This window comes from Perognathus longimembris, chromosome 28, assembly GCF_023159225.1.
Source record: "Perognathus longimembris pacificus isolate PPM17 chromosome 28, ASM2315922v1, whole genome shotgun sequence".
In the NCBI taxonomy this organism is placed as follows: Eukaryota; Metazoa; Chordata; class Mammalia; order Rodentia; family Heteromyidae; genus Perognathus; species Perognathus longimembris.
This window is the reverse complement of record NC_063188.1, coordinates 24,595,701-24,611,616: the sequence shown is the minus strand read 5'-3', so window position 1 is coordinate 24,611,616 and position 15,916 is coordinate 24,595,701. Positions and strand designations below refer to the sequence as shown.

At 38.9% G+C, this 15,916-nt stretch overlaps 1 protein-coding gene across 1 annotated transcript in view; it reads right to left on the bottom strand.

Annotated features, from left to right (window-relative positions):
- Positions 1 to 385: 385 nt before the first annotated feature.
- Positions 386 to 15,916, bottom strand: part of LOC125342980 (double-strand-break repair protein rad21-like protein 1) — a 28,201-nt gene continuing 12,670 nt past the window's right edge. Inside the window, exons 7-12 of the mRNA XM_048335321.1 lie at positions 13,685 to 13,911; positions 13,375 to 13,468; positions 9,317 to 9,574; positions 5,631 to 5,741; positions 3,157 to 3,239; positions 386 to 505 (exon numbers count right to left, since the gene is read on the bottom strand). Of these exons, the coding sequence (XP_048191278.1) occupies positions 386 to 505; positions 3,157 to 3,239; positions 5,631 to 5,741; positions 9,317 to 9,574; positions 13,375 to 13,468; positions 13,685 to 13,911 (893 nt within the window). The remainder of the gene's footprint in view (positions 506 to 3,156; positions 3,240 to 5,630; positions 5,742 to 9,316; positions 9,575 to 13,374; positions 13,469 to 13,684; positions 13,912 to 15,916) is intronic.

The window sequence follows — 15,916 nt, the reverse complement described above, 5'->3', positions numbered from 1 at the left end:
AGGCTCATATCATTACATACATATGAAATCAAATTTGGTTCCACTGTTCACTGGACAATGAGTCCACATGGCCCCTTCATGGGGCACTGAACCTGAATTTTTTTTTTGCCAGTCCTGGGCCTTGGACTCAGGGCCTGAGCACTGTCCCTGGCTTCTTTTTGCTCAAGGCTAGCACCCAGGGCTTCAGGTATAAGAGGCAAGCACTCTTGCCACTAGACCGTATTCCCAGCCCTGAACCTGAATATTTTATGGGACCTATATAAAACCACTAGGGCAGGTGGAAAGGCCACCTATATACTTGCCTTCTCCCCCCCTTTCTGCCTCTCTGCTTGAGCTCTTGAAAAGTTGAGAAGTAGAGAGGGGTTCCCCTCACTCTGGGTTCCCTCTAGAGCTCAATGGTCTGTTTCTGTAACAAGCTATTAAACGTGGCAGCTACTTGTTTTGGGTTACAGTTTTTGCAGAGCTCCTTTAGATTAAAGGACCATATTCCCATCTTGTTGTATTCCTGGGAAAGTAATTAGAAATGAGAAAAGTAAAGGGAAACAACATCACTGAAAGGAATACAGGATATGGAAATGAGAAAAGTAAAGGGAAACAACATCACTGAAAGGAATACAGGATATGGATAAGCAATAATCAACAAAATACTGAAAAATTTCATAAGTGACCATGATAGCCTTCAAAGGAGCAAAACAGTACAATATAATTAGAATAAATATCACTTATCACAGAGCACAGAAGTAGATCACAGAGGAAATATATGGAAAAGAATTCCAAACTGTTGTATCAATGTCTAGTGTGACAAAGAAATATTAGCTCATTTCAAAATGCATGCTGATAAAAATGCCTCATATAGAAAGTGCAATTAGTCTTGGGTACAGATAGAAGAAAAATCCACAGTGCTTTAGGACGCTTCAAATTCAAAGAGCATGATCACCTTTGGAGATTTCCTCTTCTTAAAAAGGAGCTAGAGGTGGGGAGGACTGTGAAACCACCTCACTGGTAAATTTTGAAGTCAGTTTGTAAGGGCAGTGGTAGGGGTGTTGGCAAACTGTGTGATGAAAGGGGCAGAGAATACAGGAATCTTTAGGAGGGGTTGGATGTGTTAATTACAATGGCAATGGTATAGCCTACTGTATGTTAAACGTGCAGTTTGAATTTGCCATACTTCAATAGAGATTTTAGTAAAATCTCAACTAATTAATATTAAATTTTATTTTATTTTTTGCCAGTCCTGGGGCTTGAACTCAGAGCCTGAGCACTGTCCCTGGCTTCTTTTTGCTCAAGGCTAGCACTTTACCACTTGAGCCACAGCGCCACTTCTGGCCGTTTTCTATATATGTGGTGCTGAGGAATTGAACCCAGGGCTTCACGTATACAAGGCAAGCACTCTTGCCACTAGGCCGTATTCCCAGCCCCTCAACTAATTATTATTCTATTAATCCTTTTAATTTTTATTCTTTTGATAGAATGACTTTATTTTTGTGATTAATTGGAGATAAGAGTCTCACAGTCTTTCCTGCTGAGGCTAGCTTTGAACAGCAATCCCCAGATCTCAATCTACTGAGTAATTGGAATTGCAGGCATCCAGCTTATTAATGTGCTTCAAAACCAAACAGAATAAAACAACATCAACAATCTTCTGGTAAAGAAAAGGTAAAGGGAGAAATGCCAATTTCACCAAAACTGAAAAATAAAATAGACACCTGAAAAATACAAAGTCAAAGGAAGTTAATATAGCTCAAAAGGATTTTAAAAATGATGCAGAATATCCATAATCAGACCCTATTGCCCTCCAAATAAGAGAAGGAAACAGTGAAGATGAAGGGCACAAAATATTTCTTAAAAATCTTAGAAGCCAAGAATACTATTTTTTATTGTCAAAGTGAAGTACATAGGTGTTACAGTTTCATATGAAAGGCAGTGATTATACTTCTTGTTCAACTTGTTACCTCCTCCTTCATTCCTCCCCCCCCCCCCGCCTCCCCCTTTCCCTCTCCCCCCATGAGTTGTACAGTTAGTTTACACTAAATGTTTTTTTTTCTTTTTGGCCAGTCCTGGGGCTTGGACTCTGGGCCTGAGCACTGTCCCTGGCTTCTTTTTGCTCAAGGCTAGCACTCTGCCACTTGAACCACAGCGCCACTTCTGGCCATTTTCTGTATATGTGGTGCTGGGGAATTGAACCCAAGGCCTCATGTATATGAGGCAGGCACTCTTGCCACTAGGCCATATCCCCAGCCCCCAAATGGTTTTTTAAGTATTGCTTTTGGAATGGTTTGTCTTTTTTTCTTTTGTCTCTCGATTTTGGTATTCCTTTTCCCTTTCTCTTCCCTAGTTCTAATACACATATATACACTATCGAAGGCACTAAGATGAGATACAGTGATAGCAGGGGTGAAACCCCAGGAAGGGAATATGAGAGGAAAAAAAGGGGTATGGTTTCACATGGCATGTTGAAAATAATTACAACAATGATATAAGACTTGTTTCTATAACGTGGAGTTCATTTCACTTAGCACAAGGATGTTATTTTTGACCAAAAGAACCCACTACATGCTTAGTACACCAAATATTGTAATGAAATATCATGGCAGTAGATATAAAGAAAATCCCCAAATGCTTCCAGAGAAAATCAGGATTGCCTACAGAGGAACAAAGAGAAATTCCCAACAAGAAATTCCCATGTTTGAAATAAAGACTTTCTCAAGACAAAAACTGTGGAGAAGACCCAAAGAAAAACTACTTTGAACTAGAACAAGAAGATGATGAGCTCCAAGAGTTTCCTTGAAGAAAAAATGTAGAACTGATCAACTGGCATAGCAAATTGTATATATTCAGGAGGCATTTTGTTTTATCTTCAGAGAATTTGGAAAAATAATTAAGGATGGGTACACAAACAGTACAAGAAATGTACCCAAGGCCTAACATATGAAACTGTAACCTCTGTGTACATCACTTTGACAATAAATAAGTATTTAAAAAAAAACTACAGGAGGGAAAGGAAAAAAAGGATGGGTACGTGGACAAATATTCAGTAAATGAAAACATGAGGGAATGATTAACTCAGGTAATAGAATCAGGTAATAGAAGCATAACATTTGCTTCCATGTGGGCTTCAGGTGATCTTAGTGCCAGAATGTGCTAGCTCTTCCTTACCATGTCTTCTTCAATAGAAATATCATCATTAGCTGGGTCTAAGGTGGCTAAAGCTGAGCTGCATTTCCCAGCTAGACAGAGCACTTTAGGAAAAATACACTGCTGATTGAAATAGAAACAGTGTAGGTAGATTCTTTTGGATCTTGAAAGTGAGAAATAAGGTAAAGGAAAACTTGGCTCTGACAACTTTTCCAGCACAAACGCATACCAGACTGCATGATTAGCTGAGGGAGAAATTCACTTCTTACTGTCTTCTTTATGGTAGGCATTTTGGTTTTCTGTCACAATCAAGCCTGTATTCACAACTATTACAATTGTTACCTGGTAACACTAAATGCTCAGCTAAAGGCACATTAAAATGAGGAATTTAACAAGGTAGGATTTCATTTCAGGCCCCCAAAAGCCAAGAGAGACCTCACAACGCTAAACATAGAGCTCCTCTCTGACCCAGCAACCCCACATTTGGGCAGTTACCCAAAGGATCACAAAGCCATACTAAAGCTACCAGCACAACCATGTTTATAGCAGCATTATTTACCATAGCTCAAATATGGAATCAACCCATATGCCCCTCAGTAGATGAATGAATTAAGAAACTGTGGTATGTATACACAGTGGACTTCTATGCTACTATCAGAAAGAATGGCATTTCTCTATTCGTAAGAAAATGGAAAGAGAAAAAAATCAGACTAAGAAACATGAACTCTATGATATCACTCATTGGTAATAATTAGTATATATCTAGGATAGTCCTAGCAGATAACCACAACAGCTTAATAGCTAATGACGTCAAGTGATATGACCTCCAAAATATGGAAACAAGTGTGGTTTATCACTGATGCTGTTATTCTTAAAGTACTATATGAAATTATTTCTTTTTTCTTCGGATCATTTTCCCTATGATTTAGCCCCTGTTGTCACTATATTTGATTCTGGTACCCTTGGTATTTTATGTCTGTCTATCTGAATTAGGGAAGGGAAAGGGGAACATTAAAATAGTGAGACAAAGGATAAAAGACAAACCAATGCAACAACAATACATATGTAGTAAACCAACTGTACAACTCGGGGAGGAGAGGTTGGGAGGAGGGAAGGTGGGAGGAAAATGAGGGAGGGGGTAACAAGTTGGACAATAAATGCACTCATTACCTAACATATGTCACTGTAACTCCTCTGAACATCACCTTGCCAATAACAAAAAGAAAAAAAGGCAAGAGAGAAAAGCTAAACCTGGGAAATCAAGAAAGAACAGAAAACATGTTATCAGTTGGAAACATGGATGTAAGTTCTAAACAGAAGAGCCTAACACAGTGTTGTCTGATGATGAGGGCTTAGAGATGAAGGAGGGTGGGACAAAGGACTGCGGTCTTTGCTTTTCATTCAGCCTTTTGCAACAGCACTCTTGAGTATGTTGAATAGGAATGAAATTTCAAAAGTAAGTTATTGCTCTTTACCTATAAAAATGAGTGTCACATTTACAATTATTTTTGATAGTTTGCTATAAAAAGAATGAGACACAGAATAGATTTCTGGGGATATGAGTGTGAATGAGAATGTGATTAGAACTTTCTGGCATCAGTCCCCAACTTCTATACATAATGGTAGGTACCATCACTCTTAAGCATCTCACTCTAGTGGAGTTTGTTTCAAATAGAAACATTTTAAAAAAGATACCTATAATCCTAGCTACTGAGGAGGATGGAATCTGAAGACATTATGTGAAGCCAGCCTAGGAAGGAAAGTCTGTAAAACTCTTATCTCCAAATAACAACCAAAAAGTAAAGTGGAGCTATGGTTCAAATAGTAGAGCACTAGCCTTGAGACACAAAAAAAAATCCCCAAAGCTCGGGGACTGTGCCTAGGCCCCGAGTTCAAGACTCAAGACAACTACCAGAAAAAGAAATGACTTTGTTTTCATAAATATTTAAGTGCCTGTGGCCATTGCTTTATTTCTTTTTCAAAGCAGAGTTGATAAATCTTACCTGTAAAGTAGTTAACACCATGTGACATACTATTGCACTCATTTTCACTGCCTCAGGGTTTTCTTTTCTGTTCCACAACTCCTGTTGGGATAATTGATAAACAAAAAACGTTTTGTTTAAGTAATTCTTACCAAATATTTACTGTTTGCCAAATGAAAGAGTTTGCACTCTGATAATGGAGAGGATAAAAATAATCCAAGTATACACAGACATTTGCTGATTTGCAGTGTTACTTGTGCTAATACAGAGGAGATCCCTAACAGGAGACTCTGCCATCTTCACTGGTACCACATCCAAAAGCATCTGGCCCTTCTGTACTTTGAAATGTAAACTCAGCAGATACCCACTTTCAGTAGGATTTTCCTAGTCCTGGTCAATCTAACTCCAATGACAGAAGTAAATACAAGTGAATAGAAAAAGTGTACTGTAAATCTAAACTTAACTGATTATTTACAAATTCTAAGAGTAATTTATAGAGTTTGTGCCAATTACCAAGGTTTAGAAATCTTTCAGATTTCAAGGCCTCTCCTTTTCCAAAAATGGGTAACTCATTGCCTGTTCTGTCAGCTATCTGAATAGGTTCATTCTTTTCAGTCTTTAAACCTTAACCACATTGAGAAAACATCAATAATGGAATGTATAAAGTTGAAATGCCTTTACACGAATCCATTCCAGTCACTTACAAACCAGTACCTTAGGAGCAGAGAACAGAAAGGGCATGGAAAATGTGCTGATCAATCAATCTGATAGGGAAAAAAAGCACAGGCAAGCTAGGCTTGTGGGCACAGAAACGGCACAGACAGAACTGGGTTTTTTTGGTGAAATGTTTAGGCTGCCTCTGACCCCACCACCCAGCAGCATCTGTGTCACCCTTTTCACATTTGCACTGTTTGTCTAGCCTCATAGGAAATTCTGGAGCCCAGCTCTTCCATCAGAGTGCTGTTGATTTTATGGATTCCAACACAGTTTCAGAGAGTTCATCAACACGCTGCCTTATCTTTGAAGCCGCTGTGGCTACAGGGACACTTTGAGGAGTTTTAGGAACTGCTGAACCCCATTTTCACAAGCTGTGCTGGCTTCCTGGTTCTGCACAAGCCTTGTCTTTCCTTACACTCAATTAAGTTGACCTGAAAAAAACAATACTTGGTTTTTTCTGAAGAGTTTTCCAAATCTCTCAGTCCACACATCATTTGTATTCCTATTTAGGTCTGTGTCTGACTAAATTAGTTCACTCATTTATGTTTACTTTATTGTTAAACACTGTTTAATGATGTTTTTGACATGTAGAAAGCTCATTTTTGAGGATACATAAACCATAGCTTCACTTAAAACACACAACTAAAAAGAAAAAGCAGCTCAGAATAATAGCCTGTATATTTCACAAGGAACCATCAATTTAATCTCTACCCTACAACTGTATCCATATTGCGAGAATCCTCATGGGTTCGTAGGATGCCTGAACATGTACTGTAGTGTGGTTTGCTTAACCATGGTTACAAGTAAACTGTCTATGCAAGCAAGAGAAAGATGAAAATGAACCAAGTGACTTCTGGCTCAGACCTTCCAATGTTTCAGATAAAAACTTCATACTATTTTATTCTGTCCTACATTATCCAGAAAATTCAGTATGATTTCCATGTACATAAAAACAATCTAACAGTCTTAGAACATACTGTAAAGAGGTAACTTGTTTAACAATATCAGGCATTAGTTGCTGGTTTCATTATTATTTACTAATATAACTTTACTAAAATTCCTTATACTTTTTAAATGTTTTTATTACTCTGGGACAAGGGCCAGAAAAACAAGGCATTAGCAGTACTAAGGAACTCACATTTCAGTTTTTTTGTTATCAGCCTTGATCCCTGGAAGCAATCCATTCCCTTTGCCTGATTTCAGAAATCTTGTATGGAAATATGACTTCAGTCTTGTAATGTTAAGAGACAGAAATATCCAGGAACTTTAGTACATGAGTTTTGGGTGTGAGCTTTCCTAAATTGAGAGAAATTCTTGATATGTAGGTCAGATCGGTCTCAAGTACTGCATCCTCCTACTTCATTGCACTGTCTGTTGGGATTACACTCATGCCCCACCATGCCCACTTGCTCTTTTGAAATAAAACACAAATTTAAATATCCCAGGCTATGCTCCTAATGTAGCATTGTTTCTGGAGAATGAAGTATCATGTAAACCGTAGATCAACATTTTTGAAGCTATCAATCATTTTCTGTGATAAAAGCATAAAAACCATGCTTTCCTGTACATTTGAAGTTCAAACATAAAGTAAGAAATTAATATGCCAGAGAATGCTGTATGTTTCATCCATCCTTTCACAGAGATATTTTCCTTTCTTCTTTCCAGTGTGATCTGGGGATATTTGAACTCAAAATATAGCCCAAGTTAGGCTGCTTCCACTTCCAGAATGCCGAGATATAAAAATCCTGCGACCATATCTAGCTAAAACTTGACTGTTCAGGAAGTGGTGGCTTTCCCTGGAAGGAATACTGCCACCCTTAAATAAAAATGCTAAGAGACAGCTCCCAGGCCTTTTTAGTTCAGTCCCCTAGTAATGGAAATAAGTAAATAGATAAATATTTGTATGTTCAGATTCTGAATTAAAATGATAAAATTTAGTGTTTTTGTTTTTTGCCAGTCCTGGGCTTGGACTCAGGGCCTGAGCACTGTCCCTGGCTTCTTTCTGCTCAAGGCTAGCACTCTACCTCTTGAGCCACAGCAGCACTTCTGGCTTTTTCTTTTCTTTTTTCTTTTGCCAGTCCTGGGCCTTGGACTCAGGGCCTGAGCACTGTCCCTGGCTTCTTCCCGCTCAAGGCTAGCACTCTGCCACTTGAGCCACAGCGCCGCTTCTGGCCGTTTTCTGTATATGTGGTGCTGGGGAATCGAACCTAGGGCCTCGTGTATCCGAGGCAGGCACTCTTGCCACTAGGCTATATCCCCAGCCCGCTTTTTCTATATATGTGGTGCTGGTGAATCGAACCCAGGGCTTCATGTATACGAGGCAAGCACTCTTGCCACTAGGCCATATTCTCAGCTCCAATGATAAAATTTAGTAAACCCCTCAAGTACTGCAAATAAATAAATGAATAAAATTTGTCTGTTCAAATTCTGAATTAAAATTATAAATTGACAATTTTAGATAAGGTACTAGTAATCTAGCCAGGATTTCACTATCGACCAATTTAATTGGACACTTTTCCTGGGTTAAGAATGCACTCATTAAGATAATTTCTGAGAAGCTGGAAAAAGCATTTTAGTGACATCCTGCTAAGGCAAATACGAAAGGAGAGGTCAAACTGCTGCTTTCTATAATCAGGACAAACTAATTTTATTAAATGGCTTTTATCATAAACTGCTAGTTTTTCAGTCTCAGTGTGTGGGAACCCTAGAGCCCTGCCTGTGAGCACTGTGATTGTCTGCAGAGAGTTGACTGGTATTTGAAGAAGAAAACCGTGTGTGTGTGTGTGTGTGTATGTGTGTGTGTGTGACTCTCTAGTCTCCTGTCTTTGACAGGATGAGTCTCCATACTTACTTATCTCAGTAAATCCTGACATCCTGGACCTATAACTAGCTACCTCTGTACTTTTTAATTTCTTGATATTTACATCTTTTGTGTCCTTTTGTTAATTTTCTCATAATTCCTTTAAGCTATACCATGGGGCAATCTTAGCCTATAAAATCAGAGGTTGTGGAGATACCTAAGGGTTAATCATGTCTGTCACTTAAGCCATTCCTCACTCAATTTAATACTAAATTACTAAATATGAGGTAACTTTGCCTGGACATCTCTTTATCTGTTCTCCCAAAAATTGCTGGTTGAAATCAGCATCAGTGAAAAGTATGATCCATATGTTTAAGGAATTATTTCTGAAATACCTCAGAGAGGCAGCACCCGATTGAAATAGTTCTTTGTTCCCCATGCCGTTCAGAAGGGATGAACTTCCCTCATGACTTGCTGTCCCTTTCCTTTTCAATTCCCACTCCACTGCAGATCTCACATCAGAAGCCCATAGGGCAGTGCTGCTGACGTCATGTAACGGTGGATCTAGCTCTGATCTCCTACCTCTAGTCTCAGGCCAAGTACCAGGTAGCAGAAGGAAGACACCTGCCGAGGTCTCACCCCAGAAGGACTGAGAGAGGAGAGAGGGGCACTGCCACCCTACCTAGGGCCAGGGCAGGATGGCTGCCGCCACTGCTGGAGCTGTCACTGACACCAGTTAAGAAAAGATTGTGTCCTCTCAGAGGGAGCAAAGACTTATAAAGGAAGAAGGAAAAAGAGAAAGCCACAAATTCAGCATGTCCCATTGCTTCTTCCCCTGCACTGCTAGAAACCCTGAAAGCTCCAAACTCCATTCCCCAGTTCTCATCCCTCACTTTAAGAGCCTTCTCTGTGTGTTCCCTTGAATTTTCACTGAAGCTTACTGAAAGTTTAGTGAATACAGCAAAGTGTACTTCAGTCTTCACATATTTGTAGAGCCTTGCCATATTATCATTTGACCTCTGTGAATTTTCAACATTTTGTGAATTCTCACTTTTGTAGGTAGAGTATATCAAAGATTAATCAGAGTTACCACTTTCCTGCCCTTCAAACTGAGCGTGTTCCCATACATCACGGCATATGGCATTTGTCCACCAATTTGGAAGGAAAATACAAATGGAAAGAAAGGAGAAAATACAGCATAGGGTGATGGAGGAAATGTGGAAGAGACCTACAACATTGACTTCTCTCCTTTTTCCATGACAAGCACATAGGAATAATATATTTTATTAATATGTCTACTTTGGTAACTGCTTTCATATTCCCCTCCCTGCCAAATCATAAAAAATTCCATAATACTAATTACAACACGTTATTTTGTAAAATAAAAAAATGTGACTGCAAAAAATATAGGTTAGGACCAGAAAGACTTCATGTCAGTATTCAGTCTTTTATATTCAGTGAAATAAATTGTTTAATACTCCATGAAATGGTCTTTACACCCCAGGCATAGAGTTCCAATTTGGCTTCAACTTGAGTTCCCTTAATGACTAGCAAAACACAGTGAGGATGGAACAAACCAGAAAATCACTTGTCTATTTTTTTTATTATTATCAAACTGAATTACAGAGAGGTTACAGTTTCATACATTAGGCATTGGATACATTTCTTGTACTGTTTGTTACTCACTTGTCTATTTTTACCTAGTGTTTATATATGCACAACCAGGAAAGTGACTATTGAGAAAAAGAACTTAAACTGCATTGTTACCAACAGTGTTCTCAAATATCTGGTTTTCTAAATAAAAACAAAATGTTTTCTTTGCTTGTGGATTTTTAGACAGTTTCTGATTACAGGTCAACATGATAGATAGGTTGAACACATATTAACTTAAGGTGTGGTGTGAATTTAGTATGATACACAAAATATAAGTTTAAGGAAATAGTTGGAGTTTGGGTAGATCCACAGGAGACTGAGGGATGAAATCACACTGATCAAAACCCAGTCTATACATATTCAATTGAAATGTCTTTGTACAATTACTTAAAGACATCAATAAATAAAAATAAAAACAAAACTTAAAATAACCTCTTTGACTAGTGTCTGAAATAATTCCATGCATACTTAATGCTGAGAACCTCTTGAATCCTATGTAGACAGGAGTTAGATCCAGAAATCACTCCTTGAATGTCTTAGTCAAAAATGCGATTACAGTATAAAATGGCTTTATTAAAACCCCTGGAGAAGAGTGCCTTGCAAGTGAAATTCTTATGAGATTCTGCAGTAGTGATAATTTTTAGAAACAACTGGAGCATGGTAAGAAATGAAATATGTGCTGCAAATGTAAAGAGATAATAACAAAATATACCAATTCTTCCACCAGAGCAGTCCTGGAAAAATATTCTTCCAATTTTCTCTGGTTACCCTCTATTTGGGGTTCATATTTACTGTGGTATTCTTAGGCGAGGGAGAGTTCCTTTGTTTCTTTAGTCACAAGCTTCCAATTGAATGAAGTGTTCCTGGGGATTTGGTTCTTCCATCATGGAGGTATCTATATAATCAAGGAATTAAGGAATATTTCACCAATTGACTTATCACATTGGAGTTGGATATGGTTGCTGTTTTGCTCAAGTTCAGGACCCCCAAAAAGACCACCAGAGACCAAGACCGATGTAAACAGTAAAGAGGCGTTTATTGTGAGCTAGCTCGGTCCCCGGCACACACAGCAGCAACTGGTGATGCTCAGGGGCCCCGAGTCAAAATCTAGCAGTCTTTTTATATCATGAAACTTCCAAACAGTCAAGACATATGTTTGATTAACAATATATCACACTAAGCAAGCAGAGGGAAATAGGCTAATCTTATCTATAGTTAACTTTGTTAGCAGAGGGCCATAGTTAACTCTGTTAGCAGAGGGCTATAGTTAAACTTTGTTAGCAGAGGGTTAAACTGCATTCCTAAAGTTAAACTTCAATCTCTGTTTATATCTAACACATACATCCTCCATTTGAGACATTCAGCAGTTTTTCTGAAAAAATGTTTGTGCAGGCTTTCTGTGTAACCTCCTGATTTAGGGGAGAGCAAGCTTAGATTTTTTTTTTTTGGCCAGTTCTGGGCTTGAACTCAGGGCCTGAGCACTGTCCCTGGCTTCTTTTTGCTCAAGGCTAGCACTCTGCCACTTGAGCCACAACGCCACTTCTGGCCATTTTCTATATATGTGGTGCTGGGGAATTGAACCCAGGGCCTCATGTATACAAGGCAAGCACTGTTGCCACTAGGCCATATCCCCAGCCCGCAAGCTTAGATTTTTAAGATGGAGTCACTTAGGTCTTTTCAGTTGTTACTAAGATGTCAGACAGACAACTTGGAATCCAAGAATACAGGCAAAGGGTGGTTATATGTTCTTTAGGCTCTTTGAAGACTCACATACTCATCTTCACTTTCCCTTCTTGGACTCTCATCACCCCACTCTCCATCCTCTCCACCATCCCCTCCATACTCACTCACACACTCATGGGAAAATATGGGTATGCCAAAATCACTGGGGTGGATTATCAGTAGATTCTAATGCCATTATGAAACATGATGGGAGCAGGAGACTTATTCACCACATGAAAGTTGGCTCTATTACTTTCTAATTGTCCCAACAATAATAATTTCCATTACTATTCCATAAACCCTTTGTTTGGATGACAACTGCTAAGTTTTAGATTAAATGTATTGTTTAAGACTCAATCTTGAGCTAATTTTCATTTCGTTGTTTAAAGGAAAAATTATGGTATTACATGTACATATTTTGTTTTGTGGATTTGTGTGTATTGACTTTGAGGAGGATGGGGGATAAGAATGAGTAAGAGTAAGTGGTAGAGTGCTAGTCTTGAGCCAAAAGAATCCAGGGACAGTGCTCAGGCCCTCGGTCCAAGGACCAGGACTGGCAAACACACACACACACACACACACACACACACACACACACACACACACACACACACACACACCAAACCAAAGAATGAGTAAGAATTGGAACAGTATACATAATAAACACTTTTCATCTTGTGGAAGGTGTGGTTACTGATTTTTGAACTCATTGTCTTGCATGTGCTAAGTAAACATTTTATTCCTGAAGCCTCATCTCCAGCCCTTTTCCCTTTAGCTAACTTTCAGGTCTTTTGCTTCTTGCAAAGTCTGTCTTCAGCCATGCCTCCTGCATAGCTGGGATTATAGGTATAAACCTTGTTTGTTGGGCTAATCCCAAACCAATGATACTCATGAAATCAACTCTAAATAACTAGGATTGGGCTGGGAATGTGGCTTAGTGGTAGAGTGCTTGTCTAGCATGCACAAAGCCCTGGGTTCAATTCCTCAGTACCAGATAAACAGAAAAAGCTGGAAGTGGCACTGTGGCTATGATGTAGAGTGCAAACTTTGAGCAAAAAGAAGCCAGGGACAGTGCTCAGACCCCGAGTTCAAGCCCCAGGACTGGCAAAAAATACCCCCCCAAACCAAAAAACCAAATAAATAGGATTATAGGCATGTGCTATCACAAGCCGAGCTACTTCATCTTTTTCAAATGTTAACCTAAAAAGAAGAAAAATGACGGCCTGAGGTAACGATACTAAGTTAAAATATTCTACTCTCAAGCTGTCATTTATTACTGGAAAAAGCAATTGGATCTATTTTCACTGGGACCTGTAAAATGAGATCTTTGTTTCCAGGATTTTCTCCTCCACATAGACGTCTCACCATCATCGTAGCAGTTTTCTTCATTTTGCTCTAAGTCCCTCTTCACTGATCTTCCAGATTTAAAACCAGAGCGCAAAAGGCAAGTTGGAAACAACTGTAAAAACAGATATTTTTGTATGTTCGATCTGTACTTAAAACACAAGCATGTATGCTCTAGGGTAAAAAAATGGTAACTCATATATACATATTCAAAAAGTCATTTTAAATAAAAGGCCTTTCACACAAACTCTAATTCTGTTATAAGTATGGAAAACTCCATAAGCACATATTGCATTCTAGCCAAAGTGTGGACCCAAGTCTGTTCTGTTACCTTATTCAACTGGTCAGAATCCAAATGCTGAAACGGTGTTGATAGAAGTGTACTCACTTTGTCCCTCTCCTTCAACATCATTAAGTTTCGTGTAGGAGGTAAAAATTCTAAAGGCTTGAGAGTGTCCTCAAAGGAACTAAGCTGTTCACATATACTTTTGTTACTGAGCTCCTTGACTGGATCTATGAGCAATCTCCTCTTCTTCCTCATCCTCTTCCCAGAAGTTCCTAAATATAGAAAATAAACATATGTGTGACTGTCTGCATAGACTTGCAAGATGATATTCTAGACATCATATATGTAAGCTTATAACACACACACACACACACACACACTCACACAGTAACTGCAGCGATTCATTTGGAAGTAAATCCTATTTTTTCAGGATTAAGCTTTGAAAGTTTTTTGTAAGATATATTTATGAACACCCAAGTGCTGTTACATTTTCTAGGTGTTGCTTGCTACGTGCGTCGAGGGGGTTGATGGCCTACTAGGTGGATACCTGAGCACACTTAGTTATAACATATACCGCACTTAGAGGGAAGTTGGACTATTTGGAGGTTCTATACGTGGGGCTTGAGCTCAAGGCCCAGGCACTGTCCCTCAGTTCTACTGGCTCAAGACTAGTGCTCTACCACATTAAGGCACAGTGCTATTTCTGCTTTTCTGGTGGTTAATTGGACATAAAGAGTCCCAAAGCCTTTCCTGCCCAGGCTGGCTTACAACATGATCCTCAGATCTCATCCTCCTGAATAGCTTATAATATAGGTATGTGAGCCACACCTTGCCCCTGGCAAGCCTAACTTTGTGAACAGTTCATTGATATTTTTCCTGTGTAATTTTCCTCTTCTACTACAATTCATATATGAGTTCAAAGTAGATATCTAGGTGTATGGGATTGAAGCACTTCAGGGAAATTTTATTCAGAAAAAGGAGAAGTCAAGATTTCCTTGTAATGTTGGAAATGGAGAGAATTAGATATTTCAGATGCAGACCAGTGGTCCGACAGCCAGGGTACTAGAGCCTGCTTGCTTGAGGTGCTTTAGTGAAATCCTAGGAACATGGTTCAAAGGTCTGGCTATGGAGTTAGGACAGATGGTATACATGCACACTGAGGTGACTGACAAACCAGAGTTCTCATACACCTCTTCCCTCATTCCTTAAACATTAATAACAACATGACGAGCCACAGAGAGGGAAGCCAAGTTGGTTGACTTTACTGCCATTCCTGTGGAACAAAGGCTCAGTTTAATTCAGGAGAGCAAATTGGAATGCTTTAGGGCCTTATACAATTGAGTTTAGGATGCAAGACTCTTATCAAATGCACTAATAAAACTAGAATATTCCTGAAGTACCTAAATATGCATTAAGTTCATACTATTATTCCTGAAAAGACATTAAAATTCCAGGTCAATTGTTAAGGAATTCTCTCTCCTGACCTTTTCATACTGCCTTGAATTATATTCACTTTAATATCTTTTCACCTCAATTGGATGCAGTCTTTTCCTTTGAGGTCTCCTTATGCACTTTTGGAGACCAGTCTCAGACTACTTACAAAAGGCTGGCACTGAATTCTAAATCCTGCTAACTGAGCTGCCCAAAGGCTGGAATTCTAGAGATCTACTGCCATGCTCTTTTCAAAGGCAGAAGCCTTTCTTCATTCCTGTGTCCAACACACAGCAGTGCCTCAGTTACTTCTTGAACTAAAGTTACATTTATCTTTCCAGTTCCCCAATGTGGACCTATCATTTGAGCAGGGCTGTATCACCTCAAAGTCATTTCATGCACTTTACCTATTATATGACGAATGCTACTGCTAGTCTGCCTTCTTTAACATTTCCTAAATTATTCACGTATCTCAAAGTATGTAAATAAAGATATAAAAGACAAAAACAAAACACGGCAATGCCACTGACGTGATGTATCAATTGGATGAAGAATAAATCCTTCCTGTTCAGTTGTTAAGGTTGTTGTATCCATCTCTTCAATCTTAGGGAAACATATGTCATCTGAGTTGAAACACGAGCCAGCTGAAGAATCTGGTTTTGCTAATGAATGTCACCATAAAACAAGTAGAAAAACAGATAATTATGTTGCAACATACAAGACTATGTGTACAGTAAATTAAAATGAAAATGAATTGAAGGTTTATACTGCTGAGGCCATATCTCAATGCTCCAAATCCTGTATTTAAGAAAGGAATCAAGGCTCAGTTGTTATACAGTGTGGGAA